The 22,988-nt window shown below is 42.3% G+C and overlaps 2 protein-coding genes across 2 annotated transcripts; both read left to right on the forward strand.

Annotated features, from left to right (window-relative positions):
• The first annotated feature begins 1,007 nt into the window (after positions 1-1,007).
• On the forward strand, positions 1,008-12,847 carry pnpla3 (patatin-like phospholipase domain containing 3). The gene is made up of 9 exons (XM_076721840.1): positions 1,008-1,296; positions 2,421-2,653; positions 2,767-2,832; positions 6,547-6,756; positions 8,907-8,967; positions 9,092-9,268; positions 9,370-9,502; positions 9,643-9,750; positions 11,608-12,847. The coding sequence occupies exons 1-9, from the start codon at positions 1,110-1,112 to the stop codon at positions 11,846-11,848; spliced, it is 1,416 nt and encodes a 471-aa protein (XP_076577955.1). The 5' UTR covers positions 1,008-1,109; the 3' UTR covers positions 11,849-12,847.
• A 1,331-nt stretch (positions 12,848-14,178) lies between these two features.
• LOC143315186 (sorting nexin-4-like) lies at positions 14,179-21,479 on the forward strand. The gene is made up of 14 exons (XM_076722721.1): positions 14,179-14,308; positions 14,789-14,916; positions 15,074-15,212; positions 16,536-16,685; positions 16,777-16,824; positions 16,919-16,974; positions 18,283-18,355; positions 18,570-18,631; positions 18,813-18,878; positions 19,024-19,113; positions 19,882-19,981; positions 20,122-20,267; positions 20,372-20,486; positions 20,588-21,479. The coding sequence occupies exons 1-14, from the start codon at positions 14,219-14,221 to the stop codon at positions 20,633-20,635; spliced, it is 1,311 nt and encodes a 436-aa protein (XP_076578836.1). The 5' UTR covers positions 14,179-14,218; the 3' UTR covers positions 20,636-21,479.
• The last annotated feature ends 1,509 nt before the right edge of the window (positions 21,480-22,988 follow it).

The raw sequence follows: 22,988 nt of genomic DNA on the forward strand, positions 1-22,988 counted from the left end.
CCTCATACAGAAGTGTATTAAAGCCCCCATTTTCCCTCCCTCATAGCATTTATAGCTCAGTCAGTCAGTCAGTCAGTCAGTCAGTCAGTCAGTCAACATTAAGGACAATTTAATCAATCATCAGCAATCAGCAATCATACATACTCTTCAGGAAATGCTTCTTGAGCTACTGTATTATCACTATAATAATATGATAACAAACCTACAGTATTTTATAATACCCTTAATCTTGTACTACTCAACACATCAGTGCACAATCACTATTTTTTTCCTATAATGTTCTTATGATGGTTATAATAATATGGTGCACTAAAAGTTTTCTAAGTTCACAGGGACCTTATGTTTGTCTTATCTCGTTTGTTTGTTAGTTTGTTAGTTCCTTGTGAGAAATCTGCGAACTACTGCAAAGGAAACAGCAGCCAGGTTGGGGGAGTGTTATGTGTGTTTTCTTTCTTTTCTCTTTAACGTGGTCGTGACGTCACTACGTGTTGTCTATCCCATTCGCTGTTGGTTGGTTTTTGTGTTTAAAAAAGGATGTTGACGGACGTGCATTAATCATACCATGCTGTAACACATGTTGCTTTCACTGTTCCTCGGAAATCTGTAGTCTCAATATTCTATGACGCTACCATCACATTCATTTCCTTTATGTGGCTTCACGTTCTGTTTCGTGTGGAAAGAGAGCACATTTTGGTTATATAGTCTCCAAATACAGCGAACGAGCTCGTGAAACTTTGTTAAGCCACAGCTGATAGTATCAAGACTGGACAATAAAACGATATGTTTACAGTACAAACATCTTCGCCACATACTACAACTACCTGTATGTAACACAACGGAAAAACTTCAGTGAAACTTTTCTGATTCTATTAATTATATCTAAAATAGGCACGCTTCTGGACCGTCCAAATCGGTGTATGATATTTCCGACAGCACTTTAAGGCATCATGAGCAGGCGTGTCCAAACACTTCCCTGAAAGGAGTCACTTGTTGTTGGTCTGCCGGGTCTCCCAGTCTACTCCTGTCCTCCGGGGAGGCCTGTCCGGCTCAGCCGCAGCGCACTCGGTGATCTGTCCGCTCAGGGCTCCCCAGCCAGGGCATGCCCTGCCATGTTCGACCTAAACGGAGGCTGGAACCTGTCTTTCGCCGGGTGCGGGTTCCTGGGGATTTACCACATCGGAGTTGCCAGCTGTTTGCTGGAGAAAGCGCCGTACCTCGTCCGAGGAGCCACGAAGCTGTACGGGGCCTCTGCCGGTGCTCTGACCGCCTCGGTGCTCGCCAGTCAGGCACCGATAAGTAAGTCACACCGCTGTGGTACCCTGGAGGACAGCGGGCACTGTTGTTGTTGTTGTTGTTGTTGTTGTTGTTGTTGTTGTTGTTGTGTTTTATTTGGTGCACTGCACAAACTGTTCTTTCAGTTCAATTATTGTGGGAGAAAACTGATTGAATTATGTTTGTAACTTTTTTTTTGGACAAAACTGACCCAAAAGAGCGATTTCTGGCTGTAGAAATACCAAACAATGTGCTTTCAGGTAGTTTTCATGAAGGAAACATTAAGAGTCTCAGCTTCTCTTGCTCCAAAACATACCTCATACAAATTTGGACATTCCTAAATTTTAATCAAAATAAATATATATGTATGTGTAGATATGTACTTTTTGCAATATAAATTGATTTTTGACCCATAATCACACTTTCAGTAATCATGTTTCAGTAAACATACTGTTGATCATTAGATGTAACATATGAATAATGAGCCACTATCAGCTTTAAAGTATAAAGCTGACAGAAGATGCACATCATGGTGGTGATGACCGTCATTGATACAGTATATATGTTCAGGGTCTGTTTAAATGGAAAACAGTGGTGTGGAGCCACTGGCTCACAGTGAACACACCTGTTCTTGCTGTAAAAAGTGTGACTCAGAGGCGCCCTTTCACTTTCTCTCCCATTAAGGAGCGGTCATCGGGACTGATATCAGTAACATGCACAGTAAGAATGCAGATCGACAGTCTATGCGGTGGATGGATGAATGAAAGAAAACGTATAGGAAGGGAGATGAGTTAAAAAATGAATTAAATAAAAGCGCGGAATTAAAAAATGTACACAAATACTAATGCTAATCCTACCTTTAGCTGCCACCAGTGCTAATACTATTACTACTAATAACAATAATATTAATGTAGTCAGAGGGAGTGAGGTACTTCCACCCTCCCTACTGGTAATTCTAACTTCTATAATATAGCGGAGGTCACTGTTGGTCACTGACTCCTGGTAGCTTTCTTGAATATTGATCTGTTTGCTGGTTGACACTTGAAGAAGTGTTTTAGGTTTTTTCACACAGGGAATCTTCGACGCAGATGTAGCTTCAAAGTCCCATCCCCTCAGCCAAACGTCTCCTTTTTCTTTCTCATTTCTAGCTAAATGCTGTGAAGATGTGATCAAGGTGGCAAAAGAGGCCAGGAAGAGGAACCTGGGCCCCCTTCACCCTTCCTTCAACCTGATCAAGGTGATAAAGTCTGGCCTGGATCGCGACCTGCCGGCTGACGCTCATGTGCTGGCCTCGGGGCGGCTGTGCGTTTCGCTGACCAGAGTGTCTGACGGGGAGAACGTGCTGGTGTCAGAGTTTAGCTCCAAAGAGGAACTCATCCAGGTGTGGTGACACGGTTATCTGTGAAACCCAGAGAAGCCTTTAGGGCCTCCATGAAATGAATCATGCAACAGGAAATGGTTTTCCACCAGTTTAACCCTTCGCTCTGTTCACAGGCACTGATCTGTAGCTGTTTCATTCCCATCTACTGTGGCCTGATCCCTCCGTCCTTCAGAGGAGTGGTAGGTGTCTCTGGTTGAATTGCTTCTCATCAAGGTTTAGCTTTTCGGTTTTGAAGATCGTTTGAATTGGCGTTGGGTGTAGCTGTGATCCAAAAACATGTTTATTACATAACAGTATTCCAGTAGAACCTGGAAACAGAACATGGAAAATACTGCCCCCAATGTCACATGTTTTCCTTTCTACTCCTTGAACTATTCCCTATTACAGATATTCTATACCTACCTTCTACATTGGTGATACTCTATTGGATAGTCAAAACCAAACAATAGCTCCTACCATACTTACGTATTCGCTGACCTCCAACCCTCTAACTGAGGACACTTTCACCTAATTCCTTATTAAAATGTGAACTCCAGCAGTCCTCCTAGAATTGGTCCGGTCTATGTCTGTACAGTTTATCTATAGGACCATGGCTACCTCCGTAGTAAGAACAGGGGGAGAGGTTACCTATCTGCTGTCTGCTAGAATGGTCTCTAAATATTATGTTAACGTGTCTCTGTCTGAGGTCTCTGTGTTGTCCAACCTTGAGACCTTTGGGCTCCTAACTGTACAGAAGGCCTTTTTACTTTTCCACAAGAAATAAAAAGGATGAGTCATTTGTATGTTTTACAGCCCTGATCGCAACAAAGTTGGGACACTGTGTAAAACATAAATAAGAACAGGATGCACTCATTTGCAAACAAACTGTGTTTACTGACAACAGTTTTACACAGTGTTCATGAACCTTGCTCCATCCTCGCTTGTGATCGACTGAGTCTTTCCAGGATGCCTCTTTCATACCCAATCATGATACTATCACCTGTTACCAATCAACCTGAATGATCCAGACAGGTGTTTTTGGAGCATTCCACATCTTTCCCAGTCTTTAGTTGCTCCTGTCCAAACTTGTTTGAAACATGTTGCTGCATCAGATTCAGCATGAGCAGATATATTACAAAAATCAATGAAGCTGATGAGGTCAAACATTGAATATATTGTCTTTGTGCCTGTTTCAAGTGAGTATGTGTCAAAAAAGGATTAACAAATGATCACATTTTGTTTTATTTATGTGTCACACAGCATCCCAACTGTTTTGGAATCAGGGTTGTACAAAAAGAGCTGCAGTAATCAGCTTAGCTGAGTCCTAGTTTCTGATAACAGTGTTTCCCTCTATTTGAGATATCAGCTGCTCCTGGACTTTGGCAATGATCTAATTTCAGCGGTTCAGTGCCACTGTGCACAGTCAGCGCTCATCAGACATGCTTCCTTTCTTCCGTTATCACATCAGTAACAATCATTATGAAGTCAGCCGTGATTTAAGATGACGTGAAACATAACAAGAATGCGAAGAAGCTTCGAGCATGTCAGCATTGAAAGCAGCTGAGGAGTCAGTTCAAAGTTACTGCACTGACCAAAAGGTTCAGCTGAAGTGAAAGTGCTGACAAGCGGTGGAATGTTAGGTCAACTTCCGACAAGTGAACACGACTGAGCGCAGTTCAAACTGTCCTTTAAAGAGTGCCAGTGAAAGCAGCTGCAATGTCAGAATAATAACAAAACACAAAGATCAAGTGCTTCCAAACCAAGAGAGGTAGAAGGAAGCAATGAGATGACATGAGAATCCACGGAATAACAACTGAATGAATGTCGTAATTAAACAGAATCGTTTGCAGTGTATATATAAATAAATTTAGGTGGTACAATAAAAGTTGCTTGTCTGGATCAACACCCAGCCAGTGAAGCCTCAGTCACAACATAAACCTCTGAGGGAAAACAGGACCTCCCTGACAGACACGCTCTTTGTGGACGTCTCGGCGCATCTCACCCTCAATAGAGCCAGTTGTCTCAGTCTTTTTGGCAAAGTTCAGCATCAAAACGCCACAGGGAACAGAGCGAGTCCAGTAGTCTGCTGCTTTACATGTCACATGTATGTACAACGCATACATACATGTCTGAATGTACATGCCCTGTTTGCAGGTAGCGCCTCTGGATTCTGTACATTGTGTACTTTGTGCTGCCTCGACGTGCTGCTGGCTCACAGCCCGGTTTGCTGTGACTCATTCGCTGGGCTGCGTGAGTGTGCAGTAACTCGAGGCATGACGTCTCTTGAATAACGATGATCCATTTTTAAACAGTTCCTTAGTAGTTCCTTAATAGTAATGAACAATATATAGTGTATTATGATTCATTAATTCACTAACAGCCATGTGTGCAGTTCAATAGATATGGAAATAAAGTAAATTAGAGTACATTTATTTTTACTTGGGTTTTAAATGTCATTAGTTCATATCAGGATTTTCACAGTTGTTTAAAAGGGAATTCCCCTGGCAATCAGCAACTACTAAAATCTAATTAACTGTGTAACAACTACATAACTTAGTTGGTACTTGCAGTGTGTACTGTCTCAGAGCAGTACAACAACAGCAGGAATTTACATTTTTCTCCCAGGAAACATCCAGGAAATTGTTATGAAATGACAAGACTTGTAGAATATAGTTACCCAGTGTTCTTCACAGCCAAGAGAAAGCAGCTAAATTCTGGTTTATTTGTACTAAAGCCCAACTGATACTACGTTTCCGAGGCCCATTCAGATTGTTTGACTGTAATATTTATTTTTCGACAAATTGTGACCAAGATATATGACGATGGTGTATATCAGATGGACATTTCGCAGTTGAAGAACACTAAGGGTCTACAGCCGTGCTAACAGTACTACATACTGAGCTCAGCGGTCTAACATGCTCTTAAAAGCAAGCCTGCTAACATTTGCTTCGTAGCACTAAACACAAAGTACAACTGAGGCTGTTGGGAATTTCAGTGCTTTTGCAGGTTGTTTGGTCATAAACTTAGTCATAAAAGTACTGGACAAATTGAATTAAAAAAAAAAAAACAGATCACAAGTTTCATCCTGTGGGGAATATGAATGAGTGTACAGATCCAAAAGTTGTTGAGATACTGTGGATCAAAGTGGAGGATGGCCCTGGCATCAGTGTGGTTCACTGCTTGTTGAATCCCATCCTCTTTCTAAACTTCCTCCATATCACTTCCTTCCATATCTTTTTTCCTTTTCGTGCTGCTCTTTCTAGTGACTCACTGTTATGTATGTGTACAGATAAGAGAAATCCGACAGCCAAACATAATATACAGTGTCTCAAAGGGCTTCACAGGCCCACAACAACCACTCCACAAAATGTTAATGCTCCAGTACTGATGTAATGAACCCAGTATTACAGTAAGAGGTTCACTAATTTGAGTAAACGTGTCAAAATACATATTTGTATACTCTATATACACATTGCATGACGCTGACCTCCTTTTCCTCACTGACCTATATTCTGTCACGCTGGCAGTTCTGAGCACAGCGGCTTCATTTTTCAGCCGTTTAGTCGGCTGACATCATCTCTGCTTATTGAGCAGAGAGCGATTTTACGACTGGCACTGAGAACAAGGTTAATTCCCTCCCCGTGACATTTTATGCTGCTATAATGAGAGAGTTGTCCTGTCATTTTGTCAAGTTCTAGAGCTGGAATCGGAGTATGTGACCAAAATTTATGGATGGCTTTGAGTCTGGCCCCATTATCAATAATCAATGTGCATCATTGAGACCTGTTCTGCAGTGGATGACACAGACTGACGTGTGCATGGGGTGAAAGTACTGACAAAGTTTAAACTACTTCAACTTATCAATGAAAGTGCATCGATACATTATCTCTGTCTGTCTGTTCCTGTGTGTCTAGCGTTACGTGGATGGCGGGATCAGCGATAACCTGCCGCAGTCGGAGCTGAAGAACACCATCACCATCACTCCCTTCTCTGGCGAGAGCGACATCTGTCCGCGCGACAGCTCCACCAGCTTCCACGAGCTGCGCTTCACCAACACCAGCATCCAGATGAACCTGGGCAACATGTACCGCCTCAGCAGGGCCCTGTTTCCGCCAGAACCCAAGGTAGGTCGTGCTTCAGCGTCAGAGGGATCTTCTGCTAGTTCAGATGCAACTGAGCTGCACCGATCAATATTTTTACATCAACAATAGATCAAATGACTGTTTAACCTGAAAGGAATCACACAGTAATGAACCTACAGAGAATCACCACCCAAATCTGCACTTCCCTTCAGACCCGCTGACCAACACTAAGAGACAAAGTTAGCGATTAGCTGGTGAAAAAAGTGCATTATGCAGCGAAGTAGTCGGGTACTATGGAACTTAATGTGCTAAGCTTTAGTGCACAAGTCCACCGATGCAGCTTAAAAAGGAGTCTGTGTAACACGCAGATGTCAGGAGAAACATACTCTGTACACTTTCCACAGCTTTGCTTCGATTGTTTTCATTCATTTTCTTAACAAAAAAAGAGAGGTTGGAGTTTTGAATCTTCCATCATCCTTTATTACTGGATTTTATGGGCAACCCAGCTGAACTGAATAAGATACAAACCGTTTCATCAAACATTCAGACTGTGACCAAATGGAACACTCACGATAACCTTTCACAGTTCCACCTAAATCTGATTTCTCTTATATTGGTCAAGCACAGAAGCTGTTTCAACAGCCTTATGAAACACTGTCCCAGACTGAACAAGAGAGACTTCCCCCTCTCTCTTCTTAATCTTCCTCCATCACTGACCGGAGGTAGCATCGGGATGTACCCTGCAGTCACTGTCCTTTATCTCATGTGTCCTCTCGTTATTCCCTGTCGCTCTGATGAATGTTAGGTAACCTAAAGATAAGGTGAGCTTTGACCTTGCTGGGGTTGAGCTGTTTGCTGTGTTGTTGTTATGCAGTCTGGCTCCTCGGTGATCCCTTCACGTGTGCGGGCCTGCTACGCTGTCTGGAGCCCATGATTATGTAATTGGGTGCACAAGTCTGTGTGACGGGGGGCATGTGTGTTCTTACTGCATTCCTAGAGGCGGGAATTACCTCCTGGTACCGCGCCATGCAAAAAACAAGTCGACCCACACATGCTTGCTTACTCGCTCAACACAAACACTGGTCAGGTGCTGTATTGACGTGCATAGGGACACAGTATTGAATTCCAGCCAGTGCATGAGCTGTGAGCACCTCTGCTGATGTGAGAGCGCCTGTTTTTTTAAATACTGCTGTTATGCAACATAACAAACTGACCATGACTGCATGGCTGTATCATAATGACAGTGATAAAGATATCTGAGCAATGCATGGCCAGGGCTTGCCTTTGCATCGCCTTTGAGATTGGTGCTTTATCAGGAATTATAAGCAGATTTCACAGATATCTCAGTTATTTGGAAATTTGTTTTACATTGGAAACATGTTTCTTCACTTTTTGCAGAGAGTTAGATAAGAAGTTAGATGCCACTGATATATGCGTGCATTCATAATGTATGTATGTATGTAGGATGAAAGTTGTCTAAATGAAACAAATCAAGCAGAAATAAAGTGAAATACAGTATATAGCGGATATGTACAAGCATTTGCTGTCATTATTCAATGACAATAAATATTATAAATATAAATATTATTAAAAGGACAACAATTTAGCTTTTTGCCTTTAATAAGTGAATGAATTGTGTTTCATGGTGGCAAGAATTAGCCATTTTCCAAAGCCCTGTGTTGGACAACACTGAAATGCAGTACATTTCTACGCTTTTTCATTGTTTTCATCAATTATGTCACAGTAAATGTGTACGTAAAAAGGAAATGCACATAATGATTGTATTGCATTTCACTTGTTTTGCTTGATTTGTTTTAATATAGGCATCGTAAATCTTCCAAACAGAGAGCTGGAGCCCAGACGCATTAGCTTAGCTTACAAATGGTTCCAGCTTGTAAAAAAGAAATAAAAACAAGTGTTGCTTCTTCATTGATTTGTGTGTATGGTTTCAATGAACATGACACAGCATGTTAACTAGTTTTAGTAATTAGTGTATTTGTGAACCTTGGACTGTGCCACAGACATGTATATAAGAACTGAATTCGAGTTTTCTATTATTGATTCTTCTTGTAAACAGGAAATTCAGCTGATAAACATGACAAAGACCGTGTGTCATGTATCAACACGTGTCACTGATCAATAAAGTCAAGTCAATACAATGCCCTAAAGATTTCTGTTTTTCCTCTCCACAGGTACTGGCTGAGATGTGTCAGAGCGGTTATATGGATGCTCTTCGCTTCCTCGAAGAGAACAGTCAGTATTCTTATCCTGTGTTGCCATGGTGACTGTAATAAACTTCCCTGTTTACGAGGCATCCCTATCAGTCTGTATCCTAACCTCTGGACTGTGTCACTGATGTCATATTTTGTGGCGCCAGACCTGCTGATGCTGGAGCGTCCCACCTCGGGCCCCGCCCTGCAGGAGAGCCCGTCCGACTGCTGCTGCAAGCATACGGAAACCACCAAAGAGTGGGTGCTCCGGAGGCTGCGCCTGCTGCGCAAACAGCACTGGTGGCTGGATGAGCAGATCGTTCTGCCTACGCCCATCAAGAAAGGTGTGGCGAGAGGAAAGGTTGAAGATGGCAGATTTGGTGCCTCTGTAAATGATGGCGTCATGCCGTGTGGTTGACCTGTCCTGCTCTCTGTGTCTTGTCAGTGTTCTGCGAGGCCTGCCAAGACAAAGCTGGCCTGTATACCAAGGTGACCGAGATGCTGCCAGTGAGAGTGGCCTCCTACATGCTCATGCCGTACACACTTCCTGTGCAGTCAGCCTACTCAGTGGCCCAAAGGTGAGCGTCGATCTAAACAATGACAGTGTCTCACCTTTAAGAGCTGTGCACTCGTTTCCACTCATCTTGTTGCCCGTTTCAGTGTTAAACATCAGTTTAGTGCCTGTTTATGTAAAATCATTTCTGCTCCTCTGCCCCAGGTTTGTGGAGTGGATCCCAGAGGTGCCAGCTGATGTGAGCTGGCTGTTTGGGGTGGCAGGTAACGTGTACCGGCAGGCCTGGAGAGGAGCACCAGCCAGCTCCATGAGGTGACGAATTATTTTCTGTGCAATGCAAACAGTGTTCGGGTTCAGTCACACTGTTATCCACTCTGTATGTCCATTGAACAGGTTTTTCAGGGGTTTCAAAGGTTTATTTATTAGATAGAAATGAGGAACGGTAAAAAAAAAAAAGGCCAAACCCAGATATCCAACTGATACTGGACACACACACATGTGCACAACTTAAACCTGCACACATGTACACTGCATATTACCAACAACTAAGGTTGTATATGAAAAAAACATACATAAAATTTCATCACAGTGCAGAGGACAATATATATAAGAAGATCACCCTCCTCCAGTCCAGCAGAAGGTGGTAATACACCTGAAGCTGTTTGTTAACTGGCAAAAACCCCCAAAGAAGAACTTCTGTACCATGACAGTTTGGTTACGGCAGAACAGTTTAGCCAAAATCAGCTAACCACTATCCATAAACCATCACAAACACATGAATGAGTCATAGTTATGAAATATGAACAAGACCATTGACTTTACTGGCTCCAGCTCAGATCACACACAGATCATTCAGTGATTGAACTGATCAGGAATCAGATGAAGGCTACAGCAGCACAGAGCTTCTTCTGTTAAATAGTTTGTATAAAGATGGCTGGAGCCGTTTTCACCTTGTTGGTTTGATGGGGACAACAGTTAATTTCAGTGTGATTTTAGCGTAACTTTGTTTTGGAAATATGATTGTGCCACACTGTCCCAAATGTTCCATTCGAAAAAAAAACTGGTGCTGGATCACATGTCCTGGAAGATCTTATTGTCCCAGACAAATGGGAGGTATCCCGGTCAAACATTAACTGTGTTAATGGAACATATTTTCACATGTTTTTGTGTCCAAGTGACTAATGGGGACAACGATTTTTGAAATTGGTCCAGTATTGAGCGTGAGCGCTGCAGCCAGCAGCTGTGAAACAGGCTGTAATCTCTCTGGGAATTACTCGCCATCAGTGTTCATTAAGTGTCTGACAACATTATGGAAAGGTTCCCTGCAGAGATAAACCTTTTTGTTTAACCAGAAACAGCCACTATATATCGCTATCACCAAAGCCACCAGACTCCATTTACAAAAACAGTCATTTTAGCATCGTAAAACACACTTCATTCAAACTCGACAGAAACAAAATAAATTCACCAAAACCTTCTTGGTTCAACTTTCACTGTTCAACAATCACCACCAACTCTGGTTTGGTCCAAATAAACTCTTAATTCACTGAGTTAGATGTGAAAATATCAGGAGAGGATCGAGAGGGAGGGCAGACATCAGAGAAGCAGCAGGGGGAAACAGCATGTAGAGCCAGAACACTTTGACATATAACTCTGGAATTATTCTCACCCTTATGACCAGAGAGATTTAAATATGTGGGACTTCAACAGATTTTCCTGGTAAAAATAGTAATTACTGTGTATACAGTTGTTAAAAGCTACTGTTTTTAAAGTAGTTAACAGCATTTGAATGTGTATGTTAAATAGTTCTTTAACCATACACTGCCTTTATACTCCTAGTCATGGGAGGTTATCTGCACAGTCATCTGTCCTGGCTTTGTCTTGGCACTCACTCATGGACTCTAAAACCCTTACTGATGTCAAACTGACCAGACACATGATCACACATTATGGCATCATTTCAGTGTTTTTATTCCTGGCTCATCAGAGCAGTGCAGTAGAACATTGGGTCCAATCAGACATAGATTACCCAGAGTCACAACTCAAATGTTTGAATCTCTTTGGCATTAGGACTTTGACGTATTACAGCAAAGTATGTTACCTACACTGTGCAGTGTTTTACAGTGGAATTGAACCTTGAATTGAACATCCGTGTGATTGACTTCACAGCGAAGCGAGCCAGAGGAAATGCTTGAGCGCGCCTCTTCTACCTTCGGAGTGCGACAGACCCAAGCAGAGAGACGACCTGCCCGCTCTTTCCTCACTCGACCTCCATGGCAGCTACTGGGAGATCCCCAAATCTACCTCCTCCTCCTCCCACCACCATCCCCACATCTCCCCATCCTCTCCGCAACAAGTCTGCTTCTTTGTCGGCTTGCAGGATGAACCTCACAGCCATGCAGCGCAGTGAAGTGATGGAGGACCTGCACTTTAACAATGATGTGGTCAAATTCCAGTCTCTCTGTGAGGAGCTGGTGGATGGACGGGTGTAAATTTTGATAGCCGATCCAGACAGCACAACACAACACAACTGGATGTGTTCTATGATCTGTTTTAATGTACAGCACAGAAATGTCTTGAGTTTTACAGTCTTACCACGCCTGCCACTGACATGTGTTTGTTTAAAACACACTCAGAAGGAGCATTCATTCCTTATTCCAGCACAGTTAATTGAATCGAGATGTCTGTCTCTCCACAAGTGGCTCTATCCATCTCTTTGTCCTTTTGATTATGTTTGTTGATTTGTACAGTTGTGTGATATCTCCAGGCACCGTGTGACAGATTTTTAGATGACATGATGCAACTTCTGGCAACCATATTGGAGGTCTGCCATCCTCATTTCTCAACATGCGTAATATCACCAGAAAGGGAACTTCTCATTTTGACAGTATTCCCTCAGCGGCTTTTCAACCCTGCTCATAACTTTGGTGAGAAGATTGCTATCATAACTAATAGAAATGACAAAAGACTCAAGTAGCAATAAACTTAATTGTCCTTTAACTGAGACGATGTCAAAGACTGGACAGTTGAACTCTGTAATGAAACAAATCTACCAAATAAGGCTCACATCACTGAGCAGCATGTACTTGCAGGTTAATCTAGGCCATTTTCTACACTTGACACTAGCAACAGACCTCGTGATGATGGGATGGGATATTTTTGACATGACTTTAAAGCCTCTCTAGAGGCTGTTACTATGACAGGTTTTTTTGCCAAAATGAGACACTGATGCTGCCTGTGCTGATCAGGAGAGTGTAACCAGTGTTATTCCAGATCAGTGTTATCAGACTACATGGTGTGACCTTCAATTTGTAAACCTCTTTTATGTCTCTTACCACTTGAGTGTAAAGTTATGTTAATGCAACTGTGATATTAACGATTAAACGTTTTTAAATTGGTTGCTTTCTTTATTTGACTGTCTTGCACCAAATGGTGATAAGTTCATCCTCATAAACTCCAGGATCACAAAAATCCATTAACACTGCTCTTCGAGAATACCTCTCCATCTGCCTACATCAGTTTCCAGTGATAGGGCACCAGTTCTTAACTGAGCATACTGGAGCACATATGCCTTCTCTGTAAATGAAATTTTACATATGCTTCTGTGCAGCAGTCTTTGATTTGAATGTAATTTTGCAGCTTTGGCTTATTCAGAATTTCCATTTTTTATTATATTAATGCAAATTACTCCTGAAATTAAATGCAAATCAATAACAATATATTCCAGAAAGCTCTCTGAACTAGGCATAGGTGTGTGCTGTCCCAGTTAAAGATTTTTTTTGTGGGTCTTTCTTCTTGCAGCCTGACAAACCAGTTCCACAGACTCACTGCTTTATTGTAAATTTATACACCCCAAGACACTACAAGGCTCCATTCTGGAAGCCTTGCTGTCAGGGGCTTCCTTAAAACCACATACTCCTGCAACAAAAAATTAAAATTGAGCCTGACCACAAAGTTGCACAGGGATGGCTATATTATGGAAGGGACTTCAAGGATCTGGAGACTCCACAAAGATTCAGCTGAACTTTCTTGCCTCCAAGATAAGTATGGCAGACTGTAGTATGGCGTTAAATCTTGAGGGGAAGCAACACAGAGGACCTATGGACTCCATCCCACAAACAGCATGCGTCTGGACCATGTGAACCACTGTCCAGAGATGACTGCTGCAAAAGAGAGATGCAAAAAGCCTGGCTGCAAAGGCATCATCAGTGTCAGTCTAAGTGCTCCTTTAAGGGTGAGAAGAACTGCTTCAAGAGCTTAAACACTGGGTGACATTTGCATGCATGCACACATCCAAACACACATGCACACTCTGTTCTTCGGTCATTGTTGCTTCATGGTATATTTTCAATGAGAACAGTCAGTTCAGTTTTCAGTAATGTTGAGCAGTTGTTCTCACACTTGTGTGTACAATGTACACACAGTTTCTCTTGGTTTAATTATCTTGTGATGGGTTGTTACCACTAAAATGGAAATGCTACTCCTTTAAAATCCATGCTGTGCAGAAATTATTTTTAAAAGTTGAAAAAACAAGAACATGAAGTTATAAATATAGTATGCATTTTGTGCATGTTTTTGTAGAATGTAATTATTTTAGAAGTGTTGCCATATGCTAAAGTACCCACCCCCGCAATAAATAAATAAATAAATAAATAATTTGGAAAAATTGTGTTTATTGATGGTATAAAGACGCGTGCAGCAAAGGGTTAACGCCTGCCGGCTGATGTGCGCTCTGCGCATGCGTACTGGCTCACCGACAACATCAGGAGGAAAGAGGAGGATGGCGGAGGATGGCAAAGAAGAGTCGGTGTCTACTGACGATGATTTGGACCACACAGCTGCGGACAGGAGAAACAGCTTGAACAACACGGTAAAACCATAACGTTAACGTGCCTTTGGAGCTGTAAAAGGACTCTTATCTCCGGCATAGCTGTGGGAAATGGCTCTGTTAACGTCACATTGTATTTGTTGACCGCTGGATAACTTGACAGTTTAAAGCTCAGAGCTAGCTTACATTATGTTGTAGACAAGTTAGCTAAACATATAAGTTAATACATGTTGATTTGTCGTAATTTAGCTATAAGCCATTTAAATAGTTTTCGCCTTTAAGGACACACAGGACATAAATGTCTCACCCAGTTTGCTTTTATTCCCATGCTAACATCGTTGTTTTTAATAAAAGAAGGTTTCAGGTCATATATCCAAATAGCTGTTAGCTCGTAGGCTAACACGAAAACAAAATGTCACCACGAAGGAGCAGACGGGTGGGAACAAAGGCACAACTGTGTCACAGAGAGCTGTGTTCAGCCTGTTTGCAGCCTGTCAGTGATGGTGCTGTGTGGTGGTTCAGGTGGTGGTGGAGGAGGGCTCCTCGCTCCTGCGCAGGATGGAGATCTGCGTGGCGGAGGCGGAGAAACGGAGCGGCAAGAATGCAGTGAACATGCAGGAGACGTTCACCGTCTACCTCCTGGAAACACGGTGAGAAAAACAGCCCTCTTATCAGTCCTTTGACAGGAAGAGCTGTGGGTTCAGCTCAGATGTTTTTATTTCCTTCCCTCTTTCAGCTCTGCGTTGCATGAATCTATTTCTGTCTTTTGTGCAAAAAGAACTAAAAAAATTGTCTTCATCTTTGAAGGCCAATGGATGCAGTGGCTGAAGGCCGTAACCCAGCCCCGGACTCATTATGGAGGAGATACAGCGAATTTGAACTGCTGCGGAACTACCTAATAGTTACATATCCATACATCGTTGTCCCCCCGCTGCCTGAGAAGAGGGTGAGTTCAGTGAGGTGCAAAGGATGCTTGCTTGATATCCTTCAAGAAATATTCCAATAGAATATGACAGGAGGAGCGTAAGGGGGTTGAGAAAGCACCATTGGCTTCGGCTAACTTCTAGAAAGTGAGGAGTAATACACCTCCACCCAACAGGGACGCTACAAGATGGTCATTTTACATGGCAACACTTCACAGAAGTCAAGAAGTCACTTTCTACCAACACTTATTAGATTAACGGCTGTTAAATGAGCAGTGGTCTTCGTTTGGACCTGAACGCAGCGGACAGCGTGTCACATACACACACACTGAGCTACAGATGAACAATAACAAGAATAACAAGTGCTCCTTTGTCTAATGCCATTTTTATTGTGTGATAATTGAATGGACATTTAAAAAGTTTCTTCTGTGGCACTGAGACGATTTTCACTTTTGAGGGAATTTTCCCCTGCAATGATTTTGGGTGTCTCAGCAGCATAATTTTGGAAAGGGTAGGAAGGGATCATTTTCATCTCAGTACCTGCCCGTAGGCCTGCTATTCACCTGCATGTCACAGCTGTGGAAATTTGGGATAATCAGCGGACCAGTTGGCTTTTTCTTCTAATAGACCACTGGTGTTTCCAGAGCCTGTGAGGCAAAGGCTGCGTGACTTTCTCCTGTGTGGTTTTGTAGTCCCAGGCTAAATTCCTGAGTGCTCATGGGACACTGTTGTGCTGTGACTCTGTGAATTGGGGCATATTGAGTAGGAGAAAGAGACGTCTCCTGGGTTTTAGCTTCTGCTTTGTCCAGTCTCCTCTGCCTACCTGCTCTGGGATGTAGATTTTACTCATTGCCTCATCTACATTGGATGACTCTCCCTTTTCATGAATTTGCTGAAATGTTCCCAAACTGGCAAAGTTCTTTTTGGTTTTGCAGAGCAGCTGCTGTTCTTTCCATCTTAAAAATCAAAGACTGTATATGACACGCAATGTCACATGTGGTTGTGGTGATTGCTTGCTATACCAACCATGTTAACTAGGTTAAATTGCAGACTCCCACACACTAAAACTTACACAGAGCTGCTGCAACAGCCGGCTGATGTCTGACAGCAAAGTCAAGAATAATGTTATTTATATCGTAGCAATGCCCCCAGAATTTCCTGCAGGTTGTTTATCTCGTAGAGCAGCAGCCATTGTAGCTACAAATAACAAAGCCAGAATGTGAGAGTGGCTCAGCTGTGTGTCATCCAGTTGATATGCCCCCCCGAAAAACGATCACATAAATAACCTGCAGATATGTCAAAGGAAGATTTGAATGCAGGTTGTTTGTTTGTTCTCCTGCATGCAGGCAGAGTTTGTGTGGCACAAGCTGTCGGCAGACAACATGGATCCAGACTTTGTGGAGCGCCGCAGGGTCGGGCTGGAGAACTTTCTGCTCCGTGTGGCGTCACATCCAGTCCTCTCCAATGACAAGATCCTCTACCACTTCCTCACTGAGGTACAAGCTGCAGCTCTTGTTCACTTCAGCAGTTCAAGCGATCGTTTCTAGATCAGTGGTTGATTGAATGACTTCACGCTGTGTGTGGCAGGAACATGGCTGGAAGGAAGTGGTGTATGAGACGGGATTTCAGGCAAAGGTAATGGACAGTCACAGAGCTTCTTTGTCTGTGTTCTTACAGAGATGTTTCGGTGTTCACAAAGCTTGACCACCTCCTGTTTCTCCTGTTGCAGGCAGATTCCAGGCTGAGAGCTCTCAGTGCCACCTTCAGGGTGAGAAATCCAGATAAGTAAGTTATAAGTGTGTTTTTAAACACAGTGTAAGAGAAGCTCATTCGTGTTAAAAATGTTGTCAACAGTTACATTTAATATCTTAATCATTCATCTGTAGTTAGTAGGGGTTCAAGCAGCAAAGCGTCTGGAACCTGTTAGGATTATTCTTCCTCCTTCTTCCTCTTCTTTATATCATAGCAGCTACAGTTGTCTAACTTGGTACATTGGTTAGAAATGTCACCTACTTAGTTTATATTTAACTGGCTTAAGCTATTACAGCAAAACTTGGTGCATGTGTTTAGATTCTAGGTCTGAGCTTCTGGGATATTCTGCCACTAGGGGGTGCCACAAATACAAAAAGTATTTTTTTTAAAACCCTTTATTAAACATCTTTAAATAGAAGTCCATATATTTTTACACAAAAAAATCATCTTTTACATTAAAACACCAAACTTAACAATATTAAATTCAAAAACAGGTGTTATATTCTTTATAACTAACAGTTATTCATTTTGTCCAATAAAAGCTTAACAGTATTACAGGCATAGACAAGATGTCCCTGAGATTCAGTGTCTTTTTGACAAAATGTACATACATTATTGAGAATTCACTACTTTTATGTTTCATTGATTGTTTTGAAATGAGCTTCGTCTGTTGTTCTGAGTGTCCACTTATCAAAACCTTTGCAATAAAATGTCTTATAACAAACAGTTAGAGGAAAACATCCTTTTTTAATTAGTGATCTCAAAAGTTTGTCATTGGTCTGGTGCAGCTTGAGAACACGCTGGCTAAATCTGGAAATCTTTCCCATCATTCACAGGATTCTTCCCAAAAGTGAAATATTCCTTCGTAGGCAGTCATACATTTTTTTTATTCTTTTGCTCAAGAGCCTGAATATTCTTTGATGTCACTGCCGCATGGTCACGTGGTTCAGCTCAAAGTAGTTCCACAGAAATCCGCACTCTCAACTTGTTGCTTTCAAGCTGAACAGACAGTGGCAGCAACTATACCTGCAGCAGGTTTCAGTCGGTATTAACGCATAATGTGCAGGCGAGACAGCAAGAATCCTTTTTTTCTGCTCCCATAATGTAGAATACATTTACAACAGTGGTGGAAAATATGACGTCAGCAATTAATCAATTATCAAAATGAAGAATGAAGACATGGTTGCAGTTCCAGATTTGTCAGATTAAAGGAAAAAGTAAAATAGAAAATAAAATATGCATATACACTTTAAAATAACTAGGTAGAATTTTAATCAATCATTTCATTTTTCGTTTGAATCACTGTCTCCTGTACTTGTGTCTTTACTGTTTCTCTCACAGACGCTTCATGGAAATGAAACACTACAGCGACGAGCTGCAGTCTCACACGTCTCAGCTGCTGCGAGCGCGAGCAGTGAGTGCCTCTGTGAACACAACACTCACCACAAGATGCAAGCAGGAGCAATAGTAAATTTAGGATTGAATGACTTCATTCATGTGTATGAATGGGCAGAGCGTAACCTTAAACAAAGCTGTTAACACTTTCAGACGGCTAAATCCAGAGTTGAATTTAATGAACGAATGTTTGCTATAGTTTTAGTTTCACTGACTTCCTGTGTCTCCTCCAGAGGGTTGCAGATCGACTCTACGGTGTTTACAAGGTCCATGGGAACTACGGAAGAGTCTTCAGGTCTGACAGAAAGCATGTCATAATGTGTATTTTATACTTTGCAACACATAGAGCACACAGTTCTCTCTATCCTTAGATCCCCAGTTTGGATGAGGGGAAAACTAAAAACTTGAACATGACAGAAAAGATTTTAGATTTTTTTGATATTTCCTCTAAAGTAGCATCCATGTGTACACTGCAGTGAGTGGAGCGCCATAGAGAAAGAGATGGGAGACGGACTCCAAAGTGCCGGTCATCACATGGACGCGTGAGTATTTGACGCTCGCTGCCTTGTTATAATCCCGTCTGTCTGTGTCACTGCAGTTTTGTGTAATTCCTCAGCAGATATTATGTTTAACACTTTATTTTATATTTGCTTGTTAAGACCCGTTGTCTTTGTCACTCATCTGTAGATATGCTGCATCCATAGATGACATCTTAGAAGAAGAGGAACATTATGCCGACCAAATGAAAGAATATCTCTTCTATGCTGAAGCTCTGAGGTAAGAGCCAGTTTGAGCAACGTCTTCACAAAATGTTTTAAAGGCCGGTGACAGAGCAGGTCCATGGCATTAGCATGTTCACAGTCCAGCCTCAGACTCAAAACTCCTAAAAGGGGAAAAGTCATCTTGTATGTGTTCCCACATCCAGTAGTTTTTGCCTTTAACAACATTCAGTAAGCATTCGGGAACTGAGGACACTAATTTGTTGAAGTTTTGAAAGTGAAATTCATTCAGATTGTGCCTGATACACGACTTCAGTTGACAGAATACATGCCTCACATCTTAACATCCAGTAGGTGGCAGTAAAGCTGGAATTGAACAAATATTTAAGTGATACATACACTCTATAGAACATGTTAAACTCACGATCAAAATAATGATTTAATGTCTGATGAAGTTAGTTTTGGCTTCAGGGTGTCTGAATCACATCTGTGTTCGCTGAGTATTTGCCCTTTTCGTTCCTCTGCTGTGTTGAAGGCTTGTGTTAAGAGCAAAAGAGCCAGTGATGGACTTTTGATTGTAAATTCTACCAGCCCCTCTTGTTGCACTGGTATAGCTGGGTTCAGTGTGCTACTCCCTCCACTGTCTGCTGCTGGTGCCTTCAGGCTCATTACAGTCACATTATTGACGGGTAGCAGCGGTAAAGGCGACCTGCCCCACAGACTGACTGTGCCCCCGATGACTGAGTTGACTTTTTAAGGTGCTCATGTCCAACCCTGATGACAGACAGCAGATATTGATATCATGTCGTGCACTTTGCTTTGGCAGAGCAGTGTGCAGGAAACATGAGCTGACCCAGTTCGAGCTCGAGATGGCCTCCCAGGACCTCGTCTCCAAGAAGCAGCAACGTGAGGAGCTGGCTACAGGGGTACACTGAACTAATGACATACACGCGTCCCTTTACTGTCCCTGTGTTTGTTTTTCTTGAGCAGGGACGGTTTGTAATTGAAGACCTTTGAGGGGGACAGCTTCCTAACTAACGTAATCTTCTGTGTTTGTTTTCCTCAGATCGTGCGGACGTTCTCATTCAAAGGCATGACCAACAAGCTTTTTGGCCAAGAGGCACCTGAGCAGAGAGAGGCCAGACTGAAGCTGCTGGAGGAGCTGATCGCAGAGGGTGAAGAGACCGTCAAGGAGAAAACCCTCGAGTGCGAGTGAGTCACAGACGCCGGCGCACTGGGTGAAAGCCTGCGCTGGTGAAAAGATAATAGATGTGGCCGTTTTGCCCATGTGCTTGATTTGACCTGTTTTACCACAGAGAGCACGTTGAGAAGGCGTGGGTGGACATGCAGCGCTTCAAGGAGCAGAAAGACAAAGATCTGCGTGAGGCGCTCATCAACTACGCTGTCATGCAGATCAGCATGTGCAAAAAGGTAGAGAGCCGCACGTCAGCCGTGTGAAGGTTACAGGACACCTGCAGAGGTCGCGTTCATGACACAAGGCTTTTATTTCTTCTCTCTCTCTCTCTCTGCAGGGAATTCAAGTGTGGAGCAATGCTAAAGAATGTTTCCTCAAGATGTAAAAGTCAAAGCCATATTCAGTGGATGTCCGCCCTCAGTGGTGCTCAGCTGGGAATGCTGGGAAGATAATGTCATTTCAAGTATTTACACAAACTGGGTCCACATGCAGCTAACTTTTTTAATAAGCGTGTATTTACAAGTCGATGAGGTAAAACACCAAATGTTTTGTCTTTGTTTTTAATTGAAAATATGTCCAAAGATTATTATTCACATTCTGTTTTATTTATTGTATTTGATTTGTTACACAGTGTTTCAGCTTTTTTTGTTTGGAGTTGGGGTTGTACCACCAGATATTGAGATGCAGACTCCCAGTAAGCCTTTGGACCCTTGTAGCTCATCTCATACATATGATCCAGCCTCAGTACATTACCACCTTATAAAAGTATATATGTAGAAGATGTAAAAGTTGATATGGAATCATGATGAAGATACAAAATACAAAACGTTAGATGTGATTGTTTCAGGTGAGCATACAAAAACCAGTCGTCACTCTCGTTCATCAGTCCAGAGTCTAGATGTTGATTACTCGTTGTGATGTCCAGGGACATGTATTGTACTAATGTACAGTAAACTGCACATGACAGTCCTGACACTCAGTCCAAGGTGATTTTGTGTGTTTAACTGAATTTAATCTTAATTTATTGGCTGAAATGTCCTCATGTTTCATGTTATTTATTAACTACTTTTTAATTTCCTGTTTTTCGAGGTTTCCAGCAATACGTTTTGTGAGTGTGTTAAGTTTTCATAATTCCATTTGTCCCTTTTTATATTTCAAATTTTAATGCTCAGTTAGGATGTAGGTCTGGTTTGTCGTTTATTTGAATAAAAACGTGTCACACCACTGACTGTAATTAGTTTTTCTTCTTAGTTTGAAAACATGTCATCAGTCATTTATTTTCCAGCCTGTACAATAACTGACGCTTCCTTAAATTCTTGCATTACTTTTAACAGGTTTTGTTCCATTTGTGGTGGTTGGAAGAACGTTGGCTCTTGTGTTATGTGGAGAGGTGTGGGGCTGTGTTTCCTTACTTGGCAGAGGCTGGGCGTGGTTCTCCAGGTGGTTTTGGAGGCAGGCTCCCACTCAGCTGCGACTCATCACAATCAGCGCAGCATAAAGACTGTGGACTGCTGAAGACTCGTCACCACATTGGGGACACTGATGGCCAACTACTGCATAGATATAAGAGGACATTAGAGAGCCATCCTGCAAAAAGGGTGCTGCACATGTGTTGGGAGAAGGACAGGCCATACAAAGAAAGTTTCAGCTGAATGGGGAATCATGTAGCAAGAGATGGAAACCCTTGTGTTTACATAGAATTGCTCAGAATTAAGCACAGTATTAAGAATGCTGATTTAAATAGTGAATATTATAGTTACAGGGACCAGAAATACAAAGAATGGGTTCAGGTTTTTACAGATGGATCAAAGGATCCTCAAACAAATGCAACAGGGTCTGCAGTTGCCAAGTAGGATTCAACAAGACAACACCAGATTATCTGAAACAAAATAGGGCTGGCAGAGGACAACATTAGAAGTATATTAGAGTGTGGGGACAATGAGCAAGGGAAGAAATGGAAATTCTGTTTTCTAAGGAGGACTAGACTGGACAGATGGCTCTAGGGAGATTCTACAGTATCTCCCCTTAATGGATAAAGATGGAGAGTAAAACCAGATGATGGCAGTAATGCAACATCGTGGATGCCAGCTGCTGTAAAAACCTCAAAGAAGAAGACGAAGAAGGAGGCAAATTGTTTCAGCTGCTTAGTGGTATTGCTGACCTTTCACCAGTGTTATGAGTGTTTGTCCTCAGTGTCTCATTTCCTGTGTCTTTTTCCTTTGTCTTTGGATCAGTGAGTTCACCAGCACCCATCTCCAGCTCCCGCCTCTTGCCTCGACCTGCCTCAAACCTCAAACCCTCAACCACCACCACCGCCACCTTGCTTCGCCTGTGCCTCCACAGTGCCACCTGAGCGCTGTGCGCTCCACCTCAGGACCTCGTGCCTCACCTGCTGTTGTCAGGACTTCCTAGTTTTTTAATGATCATGTCAGTAAGATTTAGAGAGGTTTTAAAGTTTGGAGAGCGCCAGGCAGGCTGTTTCCCTGCTTCCAGTCCGTATGCTAAGCTAGGCTAACCAACTCTTGGTTCCAGTTCCATCCTTAAAGGTTCATATTTTTTAAAGACTCTCTTAAAACAGTGCTCACATGTACATATTCTTTGTAATTGATTCTCCTGTTTATATTGCAACAGAGAAATCCCTCCTCGAAGTGAAATCAGCGTTTACTGAAGCAAAGATTGAAATACTAATACACTAATTAGTTTTCCATATTGAGCAGTTAATATTTATGAATTGACAA

Source organism: Chaetodon auriga, chromosome 22 (assembly GCF_051107435.1).
Source record: "Chaetodon auriga isolate fChaAug3 chromosome 22, fChaAug3.hap1, whole genome shotgun sequence".
Classification (NCBI taxonomy): Eukaryota; Metazoa; Chordata; class Actinopteri; order Chaetodontiformes; family Chaetodontidae; genus Chaetodon; species Chaetodon auriga.